The sequence below is a fragment of the Theropithecus gelada genome, chromosome 12 (assembly GCF_003255815.1).
Source record: "Theropithecus gelada isolate Dixy chromosome 12, Tgel_1.0, whole genome shotgun sequence".
NCBI lineage: Eukaryota > Metazoa > Chordata > Mammalia > Primates > Cercopithecidae > Theropithecus > Theropithecus gelada.
Window position 1 is genome coordinate 110,248,174 of NC_037680.1, and position 16,372 is coordinate 110,264,545.

Here is a 16,372-nt window from a genome sequence, read left to right on the forward strand (position 1 = left end):
TAGGATGCCAATTTCTTTCTGGACAGAGAGTATTTGGTTGGTTAAAGTTAAAATCTGAATTTTGTTTTGGGATATATTCCAAAAATATTAGCTTTATTCAAATTTACTTTCACTTTATCTTTCTGAATTTTCAAGGTCCAAAAGCATTGCTTAGTAATTCTGTTTCTAAACTCACATTGCAGCACTGGGCATGATCTGTCCAAGGCAGAGACCATAAGATAGTCTTGTCTGGAAAACATACAAGTAGGTATCTCAACAAATGATACTCATATATTCTTGTTCTTAGGAGTAAATCATTGGCAGTGAGTATGATTTTTTTTTTTTCTTTTTTTTTTTTTTTTTATGAAAGGATAAATACACACCCTCTATTGAGGTCAGGTTTTGTGCCTGTACTTCTTCCGCCTACTGTATCATAGGAGATTAGAAACCCAGCTGCTGGCTTGGGCTGCAGTTCTCTGATGGCTCGCACACGGTGGACCAGCCCTGTTCTCCTATGTGTTTCTCTGCTGCTGACCTGTGGATTTGCTGAGGCAGGGAAGCTGCTAGTAGTACCCATGGATGGGAGCCACTAGTTCACCATGCAGTCGGTGGTGGAGAAGCTTATCCTCAGGGGGCATGAGGTGGTGGTAGTCATGCCAGAGGTGAGTTGGCAACTGGGAAGATCACTGAATTGCACAGTGAAGACTTATTCAACCTCATACACTCTGGAGGATCTGGACCGGGAGTTCATGACTTTCGCCCATGCTCAATGGAAAGCACAATTACGAAGTTTCTTTTCTCTATTTCTGAGTTCATCCAATGGTTTTTTTGATTTACTTTTTTCGCATTGCAGGAGTTTGTTTAATGACCAAAAATTGGTAGAATACTTAAAGGAGAGTTCTTTTGATGCGGTGTTTCTGGATCCTTTTGATGCCTGTGGCTTAATTGTTGCCAAATATTTCTCCCTCCCCTCTGTGGTCTTTGCCAGGGGAATAGCTTGCCACTATCTTGAAGAAGGTGCACAGTGCCCTGCTCCTCTTTCCTATGTCCCCAGAATTCTCTTAGGGTTCTCAGATGCCATGACTTTCAAGGAGAGAGTACGGAACCACATCATGCACTTGGAGGAACATTTATTATGCCACCGTTTTTTCAAAAGTGCCCTAGAAATAGCCTCTGAAATTCTTCAAACACCTGTCACGGTATATGATCTTCACAGACAAATATCAATTTGGTTGCTGCGAACGGACTTTGTTTTGGACTATCCCAAACCCGTGATGCCCAACATGGTCTTCATTGGTGGTATCAACTGCCATCAGGGAAAGCCATTGCCTATGGTAAGTCATCTCTCCTTTAGCACGTTAAGAATATTTCAGCTTTAGAAATTAAAAAAGGATTCTTTACTGAAGTGTGATTTGACATTTTCATTTGTTTAATTTCAGATTTCTTTCCAGTTTAACAAATTATTTTGTGCCAGTGCATGTACTTATCAGTTAGCAAATTTTATAAAACTGCCCTTCTTGAAGATATGTATTTATAATTTATAAAATTGTATATCATATGCAGCCTACATTTTTAAGTACCATGTTTAGAAAAGTACCAAAAACCGCAGTAAGAAATGAAACTCCCCTTTTTTGTTAATTCTATGTGACCCCCTAGAGGAAATGCTCTTAGTTTTGTGCACATTCTTTTCATTTTTTTAAAAAAGTACATACGCACTGTATTTAATATAAATTCTCACACCTATTTTGTTAAAATAAAATCTAGTATTGGGCTGGACATATTCTTTTCTTTGCATTTTTCACTTGCCAATAAATTATAGATACCTTTATAGACCAATACAGACAGCTTTGACAAGTTCTATTAATAATTGCATAAAATACTTTTCTTTGGATAGAATGTAGTTTTTAACCAATTAATATTGATATAGATTTAGGCATTTTGCATTTTTTGCCTTTAGCAATAAGGCCATGTAAACACTCTTTAATGCTTTCCTTACATGAATATATTTCCATATTATTGCTTTTATCTTAGTTGACTGGAGCCCTACATGTAGGGTTACAGGATTTTCCTGAATTGAGGATTGGCCTCTTTTTGCTATTATGTCTTCCTGTTCATGAATATGTATGTCTCACTATTTATTCAGATCTTGTTTTATATACATAAATAAAATTTTTCACTATATAAACATTTTATGTTTCTTACTAACATTTATTCCTTGGCATTTCAGTATTTTTGAAACTATTGGGTACAGGGCAATTTTTCCATTTCTACATTTAGCTGACTATGGGAAATTAAAGTTTTGTTTTTTGCATATGTATCTTGTATCCAGCCACATTATTAACTTTTCTTATCATTTTGTAGTATAGATTAGATGTACAATATACAATGTCATCTGCAAAGAATTCCCTTCTCTGATATTTATACCACTTATTTTGCTTTCCTGGAGCATATACATCTAAAACACTATTGAGTAATATTGTGAGAGTAGCCAGTTTAAATAGGGATTCAGTCACTTGTGATTGAAAAGTCCTTGACAAATACCAGAATAACATTCTTAGCAAATGTATAGTTGCTAAATCCAGATTAAACACCTAATGTCTCATCTCAGTATATTATTTTATTAGGGATAGAGTATACAATTTATCTATTGTTCTGGCCTCTTAAAAGGTTCAATAGACTTGGTAACACAGTCATATTCTCTCACATATTGGCAGATGTTTGGCGAAAGAGTGGCTGTTCAGCCAACTCACGGGAAAGTGAAATAATGCTCTTTCTAAAAAGCAGGAGGACTACAGTTGCAGGCCTTTCAAAATTAAACATGACTTTCAGATCTTCACAAGGCTAGGCCAGGAGATGCAAGTGGCAGAAATCTAAGAGGTTAGACTTGTCTAAGCACTTTTCTCCCCTTTACCCTCCATTAATTATAGTATGCTCCATTAATTATAGTACCAACCTCCACTTATGTGTTGCCTGCACCCCACACCCTCTGGCTGAGGGTGAGGCCCTGCCACTTCCTGAACCCACACTGAGTTCATTGTGGCTCACAGGGTCACCCAGAGGCCTTTAGAGATATAAAAACCTATGTGATTTTATATCACCTATGATAGATATCTATAAAATATTAAACATTAAACTATATATGGTTTCATTTATTTTGATTATAAATATCTTTTATGAGATATGAAATAAATGTGTTTATGTGTCTATTAAAGAATATGGATGTATGAGAGTTTTTATACTTGTGGAAGGTTATATATATATTAATGTATATATTTATGACTATACATGTAAAGCCAGCAGAATTCTCACAGAGGAATTCAGAACTCAAAGAAGGCTTTCTGGCAAAGAGCCTTGGATATGGCCCAACCACAAAAGTAAATTGTCATCGAAAGGATGGACACTGCATATTGCTCCTTCCTTGTTTCAGAGGCCAGGATGTGTCTGGGAAAAGCATGCAGTTGGTTATATCTTTCTGGGAAACAGGATTCAGAATCTAAGTCTCATCTGTCTGATGAGAAGGAAGCATTACTTGATGATGGAATATGTGTTTGTGCATGTACGTGTTTGTGTATGTGCAGGTGTGTTAGTGTGCAGTGTCCCAGACCCTGCACAGGGGATTTTCTTGAAGGTCTCTTGTAACAAAATCTCCTTGAGCCTATCCAAGAGAATTACATGCAGAGATATAACTAAATACTATAACAAGGATGGCAGATGACCCCATCTCCAACGTCAGGGATCAAATTTCAACGTGAGATTTGGAGGGGACAGACTTCTAAACTATATCATTCTGTGTGGTCATTCTTTTACATTTCAGCAGTCTAATGTGTGTGTGTTGATTAATGATGTGTAAATAATTCAGCAGAACATTGAAATAGTTTTAATGGGAAAAAGAGGAATTCACTCCTAATCTTTTTGAATTTTTGTTGAGTCCCAACAGAATTAATCACTGGTTTTAGGTGAAAAGAATTCAGGTTCCGTCTCTACCATCCATGGCAGGTGCAGCTCTGGGGGTGGGATGTGGTTACAAATAAATAAAAGATCTGTGCTTCCGCCATTGCTCTAAGATTCTGGCTCTAGTCCAAGATCCAAATTCAAAGTTAGCTTTTGGTGGACAAGACTAAGGCCTCCCACTAACATCATTTACATCAAGTTTTTATTTTCAAAGTTTTCAAACATACACAAAGGAGAGACTCAGTGTAATGAGCACCCACTTATCCATTCTTAGGTTAAATCATTTTCACTATTTTTCTGTGCCAATTCATGTGTCCTTTTATTCTGTCTTTTTAAAGAAAACTTTTAAAGAGCAATTTGTGCCATTTTAATAAGAAATTCTTGGCATGTCATTCCATCACTGAATACTTCATTTAATATAAAAAAATAGGAAAAATTTGTTACATAGCCACAGTATCATTATCATATCTAAGACAATAAAAATTCTTTAATATTATCTCATTTACAATCCATAATTAAATTTCCCCTTATTGTCTCACACAACATCTTTTGATACAGACCGATGGAATAGAATGGAGAATTCAGAAATAAACCCATACATATACATCCTTGGCCAATTGACTAGGTACCAAATTTTGACAAGGGTGTCAGGATCATTCAAATGGGAAATAATAGTCTCTTCAACAGAAGACCCACCCTGGGGTCCTTAAGCTCCAGCATCAGACTCCAAAACCATTTGCAGAGATCATCCAGCAGCTCTCACCATGCCTCTGATGAATCCTTCACCATGTGCATCCCCAGGGGTCCTGCAAATATTTTCTCACAGTCTGTTGAGTGACCTTTCTTACAAATGCTTCATTGTAGAATAAATATAGGGTTATAGCAAGGTTGCAACAAATAGTTTAGAGAATTCTCATCTACCCTGTGTCCAGTTTCCCGCATTGTTAAATCTCATGTTTCTACGGTACATCCATCACAACTCATTCACCGACATTGACACATAATGATGAACTAAAAGCTAAAGTCTGTTTCCTTCAGATTTCATTAATTTTTACTTAATTTCCCTGTTCTTTTATGGGATCCCATTGATGCCACCTGAAATGTAGTCATCACGTCTCCTTAGTCTCCTCCAGCCTGTGATGGTTTCTCAGACCCTCCTTGTTGTTAGTGACTTGGGTAGTTTTGAGCAGCCTGGTCAGGTGTCCTGTAGAATGTTCCTCTAGAGTGTCAGTGTGTGTTTTGCCTGATGTTTTCATCGTGGTAAAACTGGGTTTATAGACGTGTGGTGAGAAGACACAGAGGTCTTTTCTTGTTTTTTTGCGTGTGAATATTCAACGGTAGAAAAGCGTAACCTTTACTCCACTGCATTGCCTTTGTACCTTTGTAAAAACTTGGTGGTTCCTACATCTGTGCACGTATTTCTAGACTTTGTATTCTGTTCTGTTGATCTATTTGTGAAATATATGATTACTATAGCTGTGTAATAATCTGTAAATGAGGTAGTGTTACCTCTCTAATGTTTTTTTTTTTCCATATTGCTTTTGCGATTGGAGGTCTTCTACATTACCATATGCATTTTAGAATAAGTTCATTAATTTGTACAAAAAGTCTGCTGGATTTTGATTGGGAGTGTATTGTATTTATAGATCAACTGGGGAGAACAATATCTTAGCAATTTTGAGTTTTCCAATTCATTAACATATCTATTTATTTAGGTCCTTCATCAGTGTTCTGTAGTTTTTAGTGTACAGTCATTCACATCCTTTGTCAGATATATCCCTAAGTATATCATGTTTTTGATGCTATTTAAGTGGTATTTTTAATCCAATTTTCAATTGTTCATTCCTAGTACAGTTGACCCCTGAACAATGTAGGAATGAAGGGGACCAACACACGTGCAGCAGAAAATCCGCATAGAACTTTTGATTCTCCAAAAACTTAACTAGTAATGGCCATCTGTTTACCAAAAGCCTTACCAATAACATAAACAGTCCAATTAACACATATTTTGAATGTTATTAGTATTATGTCCTGTATTATGACAATACAGCCAGCTAGAGAAAAGAAAATGTTATTTAAAAACATAACATATGAAAAAATGTTCAGCATCACTAGTTATCAGAAAAATGAAAATCAAAACCACAATGAGTCATCCTCTCACACCAGTTAGAATGGCTGTTATTAAAAAGTCAAGAAACAACAGATGGTGGTGAGGCTGCTGAGAAAAGGGACCACTTGTACCTTCTTGGTGGGAATGCAAATTAGTTCATCCCCTGTGGGAAGTAGTTTGGAGATTTCGCAAAGAACTTAAAACACAACTGTCATTCGACCCAGCAATCCCAATACTAGATATAAGCAAAAAAAATCGTTTTACCAAGAAACACATGCACTGATATGTTCATTGCAGCTCTATTCCGAATAGGAAAGACATGAAATCAACCTAGGTGCCTGTCAACAGTGGCTTAGATGAAGAAAATGTGGAACATATACACCATGGAATATGCAGCCATAAAAAAATAAAATCATGTCTTTTGTAACAGCATGGATGCAGCTGGAGGTCATTATCCTAAGGGAATATATACAGGCACAGAACACCAAATATCATGTGTTTTCACTTAGAAATGGGAGCTAAATAGTGGTATTCATGGGCATAAAGATGGCAACAATAGACACTATAGACTCCTAAAGGGGAGAGAAAAGGGTGCAAGAGTTGAAAAACTATTGGGTACTATGCTCAGTACTTGGATGATGGGAGCAATCATACCCCAAACATCAGCTTCACACAATATACTCAGATAACCTGCACATGTACTCCTGAATCTAAAATAAAAGTTGAATATGTATAAGCAGAAGTGAATCATCATAAAGGTCTCCATTCTCATTGTCTTCCATTGAGTGGGTTGTGGAGGAGGAGGAGGAGGAGGAGGAGTAGATGTTGGTCTTGCTGTCTCAGGGTGGCAGAGGCAGAAGAGGCACAGGAGGTGGAAGAGGAGTCAGGTGAGGCAGGTGCACTTGGTGTAACCTTATGGAAATACATCATAATTTCTGTCTGTTTTTTTTTCTCTTTGATTTATTTAAAAATGCTTTTATACAGTACTAATCCTTCTTCCCCATTGGCTTTCATTTCAGTGCCCATATCATAGAAGGGTTCATGTTGTAATAGAAGTCAATAGCAGTCTTAAATAATTGGAAGTCTTTCTATGAGGCTTGTACTGTTTAAGGCCATTTTTTTTTCTGGCACTGCTGCTTCTACATCTTCTTTCTCATCAAGTGCTGATTGGAAAGCACTCATCTCCATCAGGTCCTCGATTAATTCCTTGAGTTTGGCATCTATTGACTGTTGAATTTCTCCAAGATTCATATTTTGAAACACCTTATCCCCCACATTTTGTTGCTGTATCCATAATCCCTTTCATGATTTCCTTGATTGGCTCTGCCATAAATCCTGTGAAGTCATGTGCAACATCTGGACACAGTTTTCTCCAGAAGAAATGTATTGTTTAGGGCTTGGTGGCTTTCACAGATCTTTCTATAACAACAATGGCATCTTCAGTGGTGTAATTCTTCTGGACTTTCATGACATTCTCTATCCAGATTCTCTTCCATAGTATTGACAATCCTTTCCATAGAAAACTGTGTGTAATGAGTTCTAAAGTTCCTTATGACCCCTGATTGAGAGACTGAATTAGAGATGTTGCGTTTGGAAGCAGGTAGACCACTTTGACACCTTCCGTGTTGTACTCATGGGTTCCGGGTGGTTAGGGGCATTGTCCAATATCAAAAGAACTTTAAAAGAGAGTCCTTTATTGGCAATGCATTTTCTGCTTTCAGGGAAAAAGCATTGATGGAACCAGTGCAGAAAATGTGTTCTTATTGTTGAGTCCTTCTTTTTGTACAACCACAAAGCTGTCAGTGGGTGTTGATCTTTTCCTTTCAAGGCTCGAGGTTTGGTAGTTCTACCGATGAAGGCAGTCCTGATTATAAACTTGACTGCGTTTACACAAAACAGGAGAGTTAGCCTATCCCTTCCTGCCTTACATTCTGATGCTTGGTTTTCTTCCTTGCTAATAAATGTCTTTTGTATCATCTTTTTGTTTGTTTGTTTTTGTTTTTTCCAGAATAGGGCACTGCCATCTGTATTTAAAACCTGTTCAGGCAGCTATCCTTTCTCCTCAACGTTTTTCTTCATGGTGTCTGGGGACTCATCTGCCTCCTTTTGCTTGGCAGAGGCTGGATTTCTTATTATCTTCACAATTTTAAAGGCAAACCTCTTTGTAAAACTAGCAAACCATCCTTTGTTGCCATTAAATTCTCCAGTTTTAGATTCTTCACCTCTCTTTTGGTTTAACTTGTCATATAATGACTTTGATTTTTCTCAAATCACATTGGCATCTATAAATACGCCTTTCTTATAGCAATCCTACACCCACATTAAAGCTGCATTTTCAATATGAGACAAAAATGTATTTCACAAAAAAATGCAAGGTTTGGCTCCTGCTGGCATAGCTGCAGCAATGTCTTTATGAATCCCCTTCCCTTCCCTTCCCTTCCCTTCCCTTCCCTTCCCTTCTTCCTTCCTTCCTTCCTTTCTTTCTCACTTTCTATCTATCTCTTTCTGTCTCTCTTTCTTTCTTTCTTTTGCAATGGTCCTTATCTAGCTTCATTGATTTTGAAATGGTGGGCAATCATAGCGGCAGAGCTCAATCTATGGTACCTATCAAGTAATTCAACTTTTTTTTGGTAATGTCATGATTTTTCTTTGCTTCTTGGGAGTACTTCCAGCATCTCTAGTGGCACTTTATAGTCCCATGATGGTATTCAAGATTTACAATATTACACTAATCATGATGAAAAATACAGTAGAACCATGAGAGATCACTTTTTACTCTGACATGCAATTTACTGGAGAGATGAAATGCTCAGAGAGTATAAGTGTTATATCACATGCATTTAAGCCACACGTCAGCTCACTTCAATAGCAACAGGAGGTAGTGACAAAATTATTATAGTAGTGTAGTATGTACTAGAGGAAAGTGACTAAGCAAATGTCTAGTGCCAGTTAGAGTGTACTGGAGGGAGCCATCTTGTGCTCCTACAAGAATTATGCCCTGAGGTTGGCTGTTGAATCCCTCACTAAATGCTCCTCAGGGTGTTGCCTAACACACACCGCTGAGCTCAACCATAAAAATCTGCATGATGGAATTCAGCCCAATGCAGCGAGAATTCCCATGGACTTCCTCTGTACAAGGCAAAGCATAGGTGCTGTGGAAGGAGGATGAAAACAGGAAGAAGATGTAATCTCATCCCTAAGGGGTGCTCGGTAGAATGGAGGAGAACAATACATACATTCCTGAAGATGGGCACCAAAGTGATTGGGGTGGGCCCACAGCAGAGGCCTACAGCTCTGTTCAGAATGCAGAAGCAGGGTAGGCAGAGAGAGGCAGCTCATCAGAGTGCTTGGGCAAGCATAGGGCCAGCGACTCACCACTGCAGACAATGTATCTGAGGAAAGCCATTTAAAATAGGTGATAGTCACATTCCATCAAATTTTTGGAACGGTCCATGGAGGTAGGGTTGTCAATCTCATTACAGCATTTCAGAGACCTCAGAAGATTTGGAAATGAAAAAAGACAAGCAGCACTTGTGGTTCACCTGTGTCACAATTGTGGTTCACCTGCATCTCTGCAATGCACAGGCGAGCTGTGTATTGCAGAGACACTGGTGAGCCACAGTTTCCTCCCAGTTAGGAGGTCAGTGCTAAGACTCTTGCTCTCTTTCCATCGAACATGAGATGCCAATTTCTTTCTGGGCAGAGGACAAAATAAAAATTGTCTGTAAACTTTGGCCAGGCACAGTGGCTTACGCTTGTAATCCCAGCACTTTGGGAGGCCGAGGCAGGCAGATTGCCTAAGCTCAGGAGTTCAAGACCAGCCTGGGCAACATGATGAAACCCCGTCTGCACTAAAATACAACATTAGTTGGGCATGGCAGCGTATGCCTGTAATCCCAGCTACTGAGGCTGAGGCAGGAGAATCGTTTGAACCTGGAAGGTGGAGGTTGCAGTGAGCCTAGATCGCACCACTGCACTCCAGCCTGGATGACAGAGCGAGACTCCATCTCAAACAAAGAAAAAAAAAAATAGCAAATTTTTCTTTGTGACAAATTCCAAAATTATTAGCTTCATTTAAATTTACTTTCCTTTTTATCTTTCAATGTCGTCAAGACCAAAAGCATTGCTTAATAATTTTGTTTATAAACTCATATTGCAGCACAGGGCATGATCTGTCCCCAAGGCAAAGATGATGAGTTACTCCTTTCTTGAAAACATGCAAGTAGTTATCTCAGCAAAGGCTACTCATGTGTTATTATGAGTAAATCACTGGCAGTGAATGTGCATTTTTTTTTTTTTTTTTTTTAGTGGATGGATGAGTACACACCTTCTTTTGAGGGCAGGTTCTATCTGTACTTCTTTCACCTACTATATTATAGGAGCTTAGAATCCCAGCTGCTGGCTCTGGGCTGAAGTTCTCTGATGGCTTGTGCAGGGTGGACTGGCCTTCTTCCCCTATCTGTGTGTCTACTGCTGACCTGTGGCTTCGCTGAGGCAGGGAAGTTGCTGGTAGTGCCCATGGATGGGAGCCACTGGTTCACCATGCGATCAGTGGTGGAGAAACTCATTCTCAGGGGGCATGAGGTGGTCGTAGTCATGCCAGAGGTGAGTTGGCAACTGGGAAGATCACTGAATTGCACAGTGAAGACTTATTCTACCTCATACACTCTGGAGGATCAGGACCGGGAGTTCATGGCTTTTGCCCAGGCTCAGTGGAAAGCACCACTGCGAAGTGCATTTTCTCTATTAACAAGTTCATCCAATGGTATTTTTGACTTATTTTTTTCAAATTGCAGGAGTTTGTTTAAGGACAAAAAATTAGTAGAATACTTAAAGGAGAGTTCTTTTGATGCGGTGTTTCTGGATCCTTTTGATGGCTGTGGCTTAATTCTTGCCAAATATCTCTCCCTCCCCTCTGTGGTCTTCGCCAGAGGAACATTTTGCCACTATCTTGAAGAAGGTGCACAGTGCCCTGCTCCTCTTTCCTACATCCCCAGAGGTCTCTTAGGGTTCTCAGATGCCATGACTTTCAAGGAGAGAGTATGGAACCACATCACACACTTGGAGGAACATTTGTTTTGCCCCTATTTTTTAAAAAATGTCTTAGAAATAGCCTCTGAAATTCTCCAAACATCTGTCACGGCATATGATCTCTACAGCCACACATCAATTTGGTTGTTGCGAACGGACTTTGTTTTGGACCCTCCCAAACCCGTGATGCCCAACATGGTCTTCATTGGTGGTATCAACTGCCATCAGGGAAAGCCAGTGCCTATGGTAAGTTATCTCTCCTTTAGCACATTAAGAATAATCTGGCTTTGGACATTAAAAGAAGATTTCTTACTGAACTATAATCTATCATTTACATTTGTCCCATTTGGAATTTCTTTCTGGTTTAAGGAATTCTTTTGTACCAATTCACTTAATTGTTGGGTAGCAAATTGTATAAAGCAGCTCTTGTTGATATGTAAGTGTATACAATTGATATAATTGTAGATCATATCTAGGCTGCAATCTAAATGCTATTTTTGGAAACATACCAAAAACCACAGTAAGAAATGAAACTTTCTTTTTTTTTTTTTTTTTGCTAATTCTATACTACCCCCAGAGGAAAATATTCTTAGCAGTTTTGTGTGAATTCTTTTCAATTTTTTTTGAAATTATACTATGTATATGCATATATTTAGGGTAAATTCTCACTTCTATTTTATTAATATAAAATCTAATATCATGCTGGCTATGATTTTTTTTATGTTAGATTTTTCTTTTGTCAATAAGTTAAAGATATCTTTACAGGTCAATGCATACAGATTTGACACATTCTTTTAATAATTGCATAATAGTCTTTACTTTGGATGCAATGTAGTTTTCCAGCCAATTAATATTAATAGAGATTTAAGTGTTTTCCACTTTTGGGGTTTATGAACAATAATAAACATTCTTATATACTTTCTTTATATATATTTCCATATTTTTGCTTTTATCTCAGTAGGGTATCGTCCTATGAGTGTGGTTGCTTGGTTTTCATTAAATAAGATTAGCATCCTTTTGCTATTACATCTTCCTATTCAAGAATATGAATCCCTCATTATTTATTCTGATTTTGTTTTGTGTCCATAAATAAAATCTTGCACTTTATAGAAGTATTTTATCTTATTAACCTTTATTCCCCTGCATTTCATTTTTTTGAAACCATTATGTGCAAGGCAATTTTCCCATTCTCTTTTGAATTAATTATGCATAATTAATGTACTGCTTTGAGTTTTACACATTTATCTTGTATATAGTCATATTACTAACCTCTCGTATTAGTATGTAAGGTGTATTAAGTGTGCAATATCATCTGCAAATTATTCCGTCCCCTGGTATTTATACTTCTTACTTTGGTGGAGCATATAGTTCCAAAACATTATTGAATAATGTTGTTGGTCTAGCCAGTTTAAATTAGGATTTAGTCACTTGCAATTCATTCTCAGCAAACTATCGCAAGAACAGAAAACCAAACACCCCATGTTCTCACTCATAGGTGGGAACTGAACAATGAGATCACTTGGACTCGGGAAGGGGAGCATCACACACCGGGGCCTATCACGGGGAGGGGGGAGGAGGGAGGGATTGCATTGGGAGTTATACCTGATGTAAATGACGAGTTGATGGGTGCTGACGAGTTGATGGGTGCAGCACATCAACATGGCACAAGTATACATATGTAACAAACCTGCACGTTATGCACATGTACCCTAGAACTTAAAGTATAATAAAAAAAAAAAAAGAAAAAGAAAAAGTCTTGACAAATACAGGAGTAAGATTCTTGGCAAATGCATAGTTGCCAAATCCAGGTGAAACATCTGGTGTCTCATCTAAGTATATTATTTTATTAGGGATGGAGTATACATTTTTATCTATTGTTCTGGCTTCTTACAAGGTTCAGTAGACTTGGTAACACAGTCATATTCTCTCACCTATTGGCAGATGTTCGGTGAAAGAGTGACTGTTCAACCAACTCATGGGAAAATGCAACCACGCTCTTTCTAAAAAGCAGGGAGACTACAGCTATAGGCCTTTCAAATGAAACATGACTTTCAGCTCTTTGCAAGACCAGGCAAGGAGATGCAAGTTGTAGGACGCTAAGAGATAGACTTATCGAAGTGTCTCTCCCCAGTTTACCCTCCATCAATTACAGTACCAGCCACCACTCAGGTATTGACTGCAGCCTCATGGCCTCTAGCCAAGCGTGTGGCCTGCCACTTTCTGAACCTATGCTGAATTTGTTGTGGCTCAAAGGGTCACCCAAAGGGCTTTAGAGATATAGAAGTCTGTATATGATTCTATACCATCTATAATGGTATATGATAGAGAGATTTATAAAATATGAAACAGTGAACCATATATAGTTTTACATATTTTGGTTATTCGTATATCTTCAATGGTGTATAAAATATATGCATTTATATACCTTTACAGAATATATATATATATGAGATAGGATTTATAGATGTGGAAGGTTATATATTAATGTATATATTTATAAATATAAAATAAATATAATTATCGAAGAAGAATTCGATCATAAAGAGTGCCCTTTGGCAAAGAACCTTGGATATGGCTCAACCACAGAAGTAAATTGTCATAGAAAGATTTATGAGCACTGCATAGTGTTCCTTTCTTGTTTCATATGGGCAGTGTGTGTCTTGGAAAAGTATACAGTTTTTTGTACCTTGTTGGCCAACAGGATTCATAGTCTGCATTTCATCTGTCTGATGAAAAGAAAGCATTGCTTGATGATAGAGTGTGTGTGTGTATGTGGTGTTTGTGCACGAATGTGTCTGTATGTGCAGGTGTGTTTGTGTGCAATGTCTTAAGCTCTACACGGGAGATTTTTTTTCTGAAAGGTTTCCTATAACAAAATCTTATTGAGTCTATCCAGGGGAATTACACCCAGGGATGTAAATAAACACTTTAACAAAGATGGTAGATCATCATTCAGGAGAACATTAAAACAGTTTTGTTTTGTATTTTTAGTACAGACAGTGTTTCACCATATTGGCCAGGCTGGTCTCTGACTCCTGACCTCAAGTGATCCGCCTGCCTCGGCCTTTCAAAGTGTTGAGATTACAGGCATGAGCCCACACCCGGACTTAAAATGGTTTTAATGAGAAAAAAAGAAAATCACTTCCACTTTTCTTGACTTTTTGGTGAATTACAGCAGAATTGATGGTTGAATCCAGTTATAAAGAATTTGGGCTCAGTCAACACCATCTAGGGCCAGTGCAGCTCTGGAGAACTGGGGCTGGGATGTGGTTACAGCAAGAAAAGATCTGTGCTTTCCCCATTGCTCTCGCATTCTGTTTTTGATCGAAATTCAAATTAACCTGTTAGTGGGCAAGCCCAAGGCTTCCCTCCAAGATTATTTATTTCAACTTTTTATTATCAAACTTTTCAAACATATACCGAGGAGAGGCTGTAGCATAATGTATACCCATGTAGCCATTCTTAGGTTAAATAATTTTCAATATCTTTCTGTACTGCTTCATCTTTCTTCGTTTTTTCTTTCATTTTAAAGAAAAATTTTGACTTTTTTTTTAAAAGGAAGTCTTGGCATGTTGTCTCATCATGAAATACTTCACTAAATATAAAAAATAAGGAAAATTTGTTTCACAGCCACAATTCCTAAGACAATCAATAATTCTTTAATATTATCTCATTTTCACTTCATAATTAAATTTATCCTGATTGTCTCAAAAAATCTTTTACATGTAGATCAATGGAATAGAATTTACAATCCAGAAGTAATCCCATACATTCTTTGCCTTGATTTTTACCATGGTGCCAAGACCATTGAAATGGCAAAGAATAGTGTCTTCAACAGAGGGCTCTGGGACAACTGCATATCCAAGTGCAAGAGAATGAAGTTGCACCCTTACCTTGTATCATATACAAAAATTAACTTGAAATGGACCAAAGACCTAAATAGAAAATCTAAAACTGTAAAACTCTTAGAAGAAAACATCGGAGAAAATATTCATGACCTTGAATTTGGAAATGGTTTCTGAGATGTTTTTTTCTTGTACCAAAAGGACAAGAAATTAAAACAAGAAAAAGAAGAGCTAAATCTTTATCATAATGTTTTTATACAAAAACTTTTGTATATCAGAGGACACTATCAAGAGAATGAAAAGATAACTCATGTGGGCACCCTTATTAAAGTGTGCAGATTAACACGCACATGCTTGACATGGAGGCTCTCCCATGACACATCCTATGTTTTCCTTCTCTATGAAACTTTCTGAACAGGTGAGCCCAGGTGGAGCCTCCACCTCCGTTAGAACCTAAGCTTTCTGTGGCTTTCTGAAATCCCTGGTGTCAGAAGTCAAGTGTGGATTACTGCTGCTTTCCTTGACTGTCTCTCTCTCTCTCCTTCAATCTATGTTGATAATGTGATATCAAACATGATACACTACCTCTTTTGGCCCACTCAACATATTCTGGTGGTGCCCTCTGGCCTGCACCCTCCCACTGGCTATGAAGGTCACCCATGATCTCGCCTTCCCTAGCCTCACTGGCTTTATTTTATGCAACACTCCAACTCTCCTCTTTCCACCTCCCTGTTACTTTTCCCTCCCTATTTTATTCCTCTTTTCTATCTCCTTCCCCACCTATGTCTTTCCTTTCTGTCACCTTTTCTGTGTGATTCCTGCCCCAGAGGGGTCAACAAGAAGGGGCATCCCACAGGCTGACTCATGCAGGGAAGCTGTCAGTGATTAATTAGCAAGGCAGGGAAGTTGTACCCCAAGTCTTGGTTTTGACGCTAGAGGACTTTAGGAGGTGATTCAATGTAGTGTTTGAGCACATGGACCCTGGAGTCATCCAAGCCTGATTTCATAAGTACTTCAGTTGTGACACTTGCGTAAACTTGGGTAAAAACTCAGTGTTATCTAGATTAAATATGATAATGCATGCAGATGCCTGGCATGTGGCAGTGAATCAACAATACCCGTAATTGTGTGGGTGATATGCGTTTTCCAGCACAATTATTTCCAGCCTCCACAAGATTAATGATATTAACCAGGCATTCAGACTCTCTTCAAAACAACATGGTGAGATATCAATATTGTCTTCTTGATGCAAGTTTCCCTTGAATGATTTAAACTTCAGATGGTGGACTGTCTCCTTAGGGTGAATTTGCAAATTAAATATAATAAAAGCTAACATATATTGGAGGCTCACCAGGTACCAGGTGCTATCCTGAGTACTTACATGGAAGCTGGCATTATTGGCCGACCTATTTTGCAGATGATGAAACTGAGGCACAGAGGGGTTGAGTGACTTGCC

General features: G+C 38.1%; 1 protein-coding gene and 1 pseudogene across 2 annotated transcripts in view; both read left to right on the top strand.

Moving 5' to 3' along the window:
• The first annotated feature begins 458 nt into the window (after positions 1-458).
• On the top strand, positions 459-1,376 carry LOC112636117 (annotated as a pseudogene).
• Positions 1,377-10,409: 9,033 nt separating this feature from the next.
• The window catches only part of LOC112636116 (UDP-glucuronosyltransferase 1-6), a 56,536-nt gene continuing 50,573 nt past the window's right edge, over positions 10,410-16,372 (top strand). For both annotated transcript variants that reach the window (XM_025404582.1, XM_025404586.1), the window contains exon 1: positions 10,410-11,317. In XM_025404582.1, the coding sequence (XP_025260367.1) occupies positions 10,463-11,317 (855 nt within the window). In that variant the 5' untranslated portion in view covers positions 10,410-10,462. The remainder of the gene's footprint in view (positions 11,318-16,372) is intronic.